This window comes from Sus scrofa, chromosome 11 (genome assembly GCF_054392235.1).
Source record: "Sus scrofa isolate SSC_HxYL_T2T_F1_AM1 chromosome 11, Sscrofa_HxYL_maternal_Yorkshire_Landrace_v2.0, whole genome shotgun sequence".
NCBI lineage: Eukaryota > Metazoa > Chordata > Mammalia > Artiodactyla > Suidae > Sus > Sus scrofa.
This window is the reverse complement of record NC_139393.1, coordinates 26,207,781-26,213,868: the sequence shown is the minus strand read 5'-3', so window position 1 is coordinate 26,213,868 and position 6,088 is coordinate 26,207,781. Positions and strand designations below refer to the sequence as shown.

The following is a 6,088-nucleotide window of genomic DNA, read 5'->3' as shown; positions in this document are numbered from 1 at the left end:
CGAGCTCAGGTACAACAATTTCTACTTCATCCTTGGGGAAATCCTACTAGCACTTATCATTTGAACTTAAAAGAACTTGTAAAAATTGGGGTCCTTTATGAGCTTTTCGGACTCTGGGAACATACACAAAAAATAATTAAGATCACTCGAAATCTTACAAAGGGAGTCCTGCAAACATATCTGCTAAAAGAGGTGCTGATTAACTGGAAAACAGAGACAAGGGTGCTTTCCTGTCAAGAAGGGATTTCAACACTGCTAGCTGTCATTTGCTGTATGAGCAAGGATTTTCTGTGTTTAGCAGAAGGAATAAATTAAAAAGTCAAAAAGCCTGGGTTCTAGTATGTTTTATTTGTAACTAATCACATACAAATCACTTATCCATAAAATAATGATTAACAGCTATTTTCTAATTCACAGATATATCACGAAACCAAAAAATTCTTCCCAAGAAAACCTCTTTGTAACCCAAGATGTTACTACTACTAGTTAGCATAGGTTTTAACGCAAAGGCTGAAAATGACAACTGGAGAATCTGTCTCTTATCAATCCGTTGCATACCTTAATTCTGCAGGTGGATAATCTGGTTGAGATCATCACTGCTCTAGTTCCGTCGGACAAAAAGAAAATGCTATCAACAAGAAGTTACTGGTGAAGAAAAAGTTGGCCAAAAAAAAACCCCCCAAAAACCAAAACCCAAAAACCAAAACCCACGAACCCACTATTGAGAAACAGCTTTGTGTTAAGTACAGTGCTTACGACAACCCTGCTGTCAAAGGGAACAAAATTTATCCTTAGGCAACGAAAAGCATGTTTGCCCTTTGGAGGGAACATATACTGGCAGGAGAAGCAAGCATCTTACTTCTTGAAAAATGGTGAAGAGGAATGTTCTGAAGACTCTTCAAATGGCCCATCAAAAATGGCTAAGAATACCGTCACCTTTTTTTTTTTTTAATACCTTTTCCTTTTCTGTCTTTCTCTCCATTTTCATCCATGGTATTTCCATTAAAAAAAAAAAATTTCAGTTCCCTACTGGAAAGATGAAATTCCTCTGTACTCTGCCAGGGTGTATAAGAAATGTGAGCCTTCTGTCACGAGAGAATAAACACAGAGGAGGAATTAGCAGGTGAACTGCATGAAGACTGAAGATTCAGAGAGATCATTTTGTGTATAGAAAAAGTTATACACCAAAAGCATCTGGTCACTTATGATGTACAGGGTATCATGACAACTCTACCTGATAAACCCTCACGGACAGGTTATCATGACAACTCTTAGCTAATAAACCCTCAAAAGGTAAGCACGTAAGTCTTCCTGTCTTTAGCAATGTCAGCTTTGTGTGACTTTTTCTCTATTTCTGGACCTTCTTTCCCTTACATATGCTGAGAGAAACAAAGACTGGAGCTTGGTTCAGAGAAACACAGAACAGATACAAATACCATAATAAAATAGCCATGTACACCACTGCATAGAGAAATCTTTTAGACGAAATATACTTTCACTACGGGCCCCAAATGCTATCATCCACTTGTGTTATTTAACTGTAAACTTTTTAATAGAAAAATACCTTTAAGCTGATAATAACATTTAGCGACCTACAAAACTGACAGAGTATCTCAATGCTACACAAAACAGTTCTGTACACAACTGAAAGATTTAAAATTCTTTGCTGGCACTTGATTTCAGAGTTGATAGACACAATAACTAGTGATTTCAATAAAATACTGTTCTTAACTGATACGTACTCTCAAAACCAATCTTACCTCACAAAACAGGAAAGAATAATCACATCTTGTTGACAAATCACCTAAGATCAAACACCAAAACTGTACAGCCAAAAATATTTTAAGAATCACATAAACTTTTTAAGACAATGGATAAAAATGTTCACCATCATGTCCAGTGAAGAAAAGGATTACTCCTCCGATTCAATGAAGCATGGATCAAGCACAGATTAAAAGTATGAACCTACACACCAAGTTGCTGTTTTCTGCATTTTTTTGTAACGTTTTTCAGTGATGGGTGACACTACTGGAATGGGCTTTTTTAGATGGAAAATATGGTCACTATTTGCAAATACATATGTTATACTACAGATTGAAAACTGAAATATCTTGTCAAAGAGTAAGTAGAATCCTGGTTTTTTCGTTTTTACTTTCAGTGAGCTTATGGCATTTGGTACATAATCACAAATGAAATCACCATTCGGTCACATTAAACATATATATATATATATTTTTTTTTTTCCACAACAGAGGAGAAAACTGAACTAAAACTTAGCAGACTATAGTTAAGTTAGAACACATTTTGTAAAAACCCACTAGTTTAACATTTTGGAAACCTACTACACTGATCTGAAGGAAAATATATGCTTTCCAACCCTCTCAAGGAATTCCTATCCAATCAGTTTTCTATTGTAGAAATTAAAATTCAAGTTGAAGTACTTGCGGCACAAGACGGAATGTAAGGTTTAATCATAGAAGACTATTGATTACAACTGACTTATAACGTGATCAAACATAAAAATACTTAACAGTTAAATCAACACTGGACTTTCAGAACAGTAAATTATTAAATAGGGTGATTTCTTTTCATGTTTAAATTCGGTAACATTAACTTACATTAGTATTTCAAACAATACCCTTTCTAAACCAAACCTGAAATTAATCAACTTTTTTTTTTTTTTTTTCCCAGCAGAGGAAAAGGGTATCTCGTTAAGATAACTTTCCAAAGCAGTACCAACACCTCAGTGTTTCAACTTAATCTGGAACCAACGGCCCATCCTAGGCAGGTCACTGAGGGGCTACCTGAACCCACAAATCATCATCGGATAAAGAACTTGAACTCCCTGACTCAGAGTCTAGCTCGCTGAACCCACCTAAATCCCACTCCGTACTAGATTCACTGGGGACTTCTTCCTCCTCCGTGAGGAAACTCTGACCGGGTTCGAGACAGGAAGGATACACGCGAGCCGAGAGGCAGAAAAAGTTAGAATCAAACTGGAAGAGGCCCAATGTGGTACCTATGTTAATCCACTGGTCTCCTCTAATGTCATATTCGTACACAGTCACCCGGTTCTTTTTCCACTGCGGGGTGCGCGAGGTGATCAGCAACAGTTTCTGGCCGTGATTGATAATCCGGTAGTTGTTGGTCTCCGACACCAGGGGAATGTTATTAATCTGCCGCCACTCCCCTCTCACCGGGTTATACACCTTCATGACCGGGATGTCGCAGATGCAGTAAATCTCATCATTGAAGACACAGGCCTCCTGGAAGTCGTTGCGCTTCAGAGACACACACTTCAGCCACATGTTGTGGCTGGGATCAAAGCAGAACATGCGCTTGCTGTTGAGGGCGTACAGATAGTTCTGAATCACCATCAGGTCAAAGGAAATGAAAGAATGAGGCAGGGGAGCCACCAGTGCCCACTGGTTTCTCTGAACACTGTAGCACTCCACCTCCTTCAGTTTAATTCCGGTGATCGGGTCCCGCCCACCCAAAATGTAAATGTAGCCGTTGAGGTAGGCCACATCCATGCCCTCCCGGCAGAGCAGGCGGTCTGCCAGCTGCTGCCAACTATTCTGGGCTGGTTTGTACACCCAGAGGTCTTTCCTGGGCTGGGCGGCCAGATAGATGTCGTGGTCAGGAGAGACACAGACAGCTAAGGTGGTTACAGTCCTGGTGTGAGCAAGGCAGGTCAGAGGTGATGGCACTTTGTAAATGTCCCCCGAGTAAGGGTCACAGCACAGAAAGGGATCTCTGGGATGGCCAAAGAAGATCACCATCTTCTTGGCACACACACCCAGCCTCTGGGGTGGATTTTCTGCCACAGATACAACAGAGCAGCTGCTGCTGCTGCCGCCGCAGCCAACGCCACTGCCGCCGCCGCTGCTGTTGTTGTTGTTGCTGCTGCTGCTGCAGGCGCTGCTGCTCTCTGGCTTTGGCACCAGAGACTTGTACAACATGTCACCATATCGCATCTGCAGGGCTCCTTCCATAAGGTCCAGACAGTACTTCTTCACAATAGGTTTGGTCAACAGCTCTTCCAGGTAATTCCGATCTTCATCGGTGAAGTGTGTCCAGCGGACACACTTGAAGACTTCGGCAGCGCTGGGACCCCGCTCCTTGGGAGCCGCCTCCAACCACTGCACCGCAACGTGACACACTGTCTGCTCATGCTCAATGTTCAGACTATCCAGGCGCAAGACAGTCAGCAGTTGGGCCAGGGTCAGATCGGCCAGAGACTCCTCGCGGATCGAACCCATCTGGCTGAGCTGCTTGAAGTTGTGCGCGATAAAGGACTGGGCCTGCGACCGCAGCTTGCGATGGCCGAAGGCGTCGGCGAACTTGAAGATGGCCGTGCAGTTGGCCAGGTCAAGGCGGCGGGCTAGGAACGAGGCACAGGCTTCCCGCACATACTCCAGCTGCAGCATGTCCGAGGCCGCGTAAAGGCGCTCCACGTTGGATTCACTCAGCGACACGCGACCCGTGTAGCAGTAATCGACCAGCACCTCGAAGGATTCGGCATCTACGTCGTGCATGGTCACGTTCGTCTGATGGCTCTCGTACATGCCGCCGGTGAACATGCTCTTGAAGTAGGGACACGCGGCGGCCAGCACGTTACGGTTGCAGGGAAAGAGGCGGCCCGTGCCAGGCCCGCTGCCAGGCGTGACCACCTCGATGGTCACATCACAGAGGAGCCGCGCGTCGTAGAAGGACTTGAGCTGTGCCAACAGGGCTGCGGAATGGGCCGTGTCCTTCAGCTCCTCCGGCCCCGTGAAAAAAGCCGAAACCGTGGGTTTGTGAACCCTTTTAGGCCGCTTTCCACCGCGGGGACTGGCGAGGCGGCGAGAGCGCGAAGCTTCTTCCCGGGACTGCATGGTGGAGATGCTGGTAGGGAGCTGAGGGCGAGAACGGGTGCAAAGACCGGGCTCGGGCGCCTCCTCACCCTCTTCTCGCTGACGCTAAGATCGCAGTGTCTCCGGAGAGACTGCAGCACTGGTCCATTTATCTAAGTCAGCCCTACACCGCGGTGCCGCCTCCCTTTATCGCGTACACCGCGTCGGACTCACCCGTTTCCAGTTCCACGCCCTTTCTCCGCCTCAACTCGCCCTCACAGGACCTACTGGCTGCAAGCGAGAGATCCGCCGCGGCCGCGCTGGCAATACCAGTCGGTGTCCAGAAGAACTACAGCTCCCAGGTTGCCTTTCGCGCCTCAAGGAATGCCGGGGCGCTGCGGGCGCTGCGGCCGCTGTGGCCGCTGCGGCATGTGCTGCGGCATAGGCTGCGGCACAGTCTGCGGCACGGAAACCGCTTTGCATGTTGGGAGTAGTAGTAGCTTCAGTAATGTCGCGAGATTTGTCGGCCGTTCATTGTTTCAAATGATGGAGTTAGAAATCGCTAATTCTCTTTGGTACGGTTTTAAGGTTTCGAATTTGGGGCTTAGAATTCAGATTAAATGCCCATTCTGGCATTTATTAATTGTCTGTCCCAGAGCTGTCTCTTGTTTTTTGAAACATTAATAGCGATGGTATTTCTTAGCGCTGTGTGACGATTAAATTGCGTAGGCGATGTACGCATAAGTTGCGTAGGCAGTATACGCATAAATTGCGTAGGCTGGGTATCCTTGCTCGGAATAAATATTTGTTGATTAGTAGAAGAAAGTACTTACGCAATACCCAAAATATAAAGGTTCAATTCGTTTTAGCTTCTAGCATTTATGAAAAACGAAGCACTCTCTCATTCGATCATGCGCCTGTAGAAAAATGCAAAAAGCCCTGCGGGTTTATGCAGAGATACTTTTTTGTTGTTTTTTTTGTTTTTGTAATAAATAGATTTCAAGATCAGTTTTAGGTTTAGTGGAAAAATCCAGCAGAAAGCCACAGGAAGCTCCCTTATACTCCAGCCCCTCACAACAGTTTCACCTGTTTACCTCATTTTGCGTTAGCATACACTGTGGCTGCAAATGATGAACTTTACACTGATACATCAACTAATTAAAGCATGTAGTTTATATTAGGGTTTCCTCTTGGTATTGTACAGGTTTATGGGTTTTGAAAAATGTTCTATGGCATGTACCTGTCGTAGTGAT

The 6,088-nt window shown here is 44.9% G+C and overlaps 1 protein-coding gene across 1 annotated transcript; it reads right to left on the bottom strand.

The window, feature by feature from the left end:
• Positions 1–329: 329 nt before the first annotated feature.
• Positions 330–5,178, bottom strand: KBTBD6 (kelch repeat and BTB domain-containing protein 6). Its single transcript, XM_001924950.7, has one exon. The coding sequence runs from the start codon at positions 4,875–4,877 to the stop codon at positions 2,790–2,792; it is 2,088 nt and encodes a 695-aa protein (XP_001924985.5). The 5' UTR covers positions 4,878–5,178; the 3' UTR covers positions 330–2,789.
• Between the last annotated feature and the right edge of the window lie 910 nt (positions 5,179–6,088).

What these genes read in the sequence shown, in the direction of transcription:
- KBTBD6 (XM_001924950.7), bottom strand. Translation starts at nt 4,877, where the DNA reads ATGCAGTCCCGGGAAGAAGCTTCGCGCTCTCGCCGCCTCGCCAGTCCC.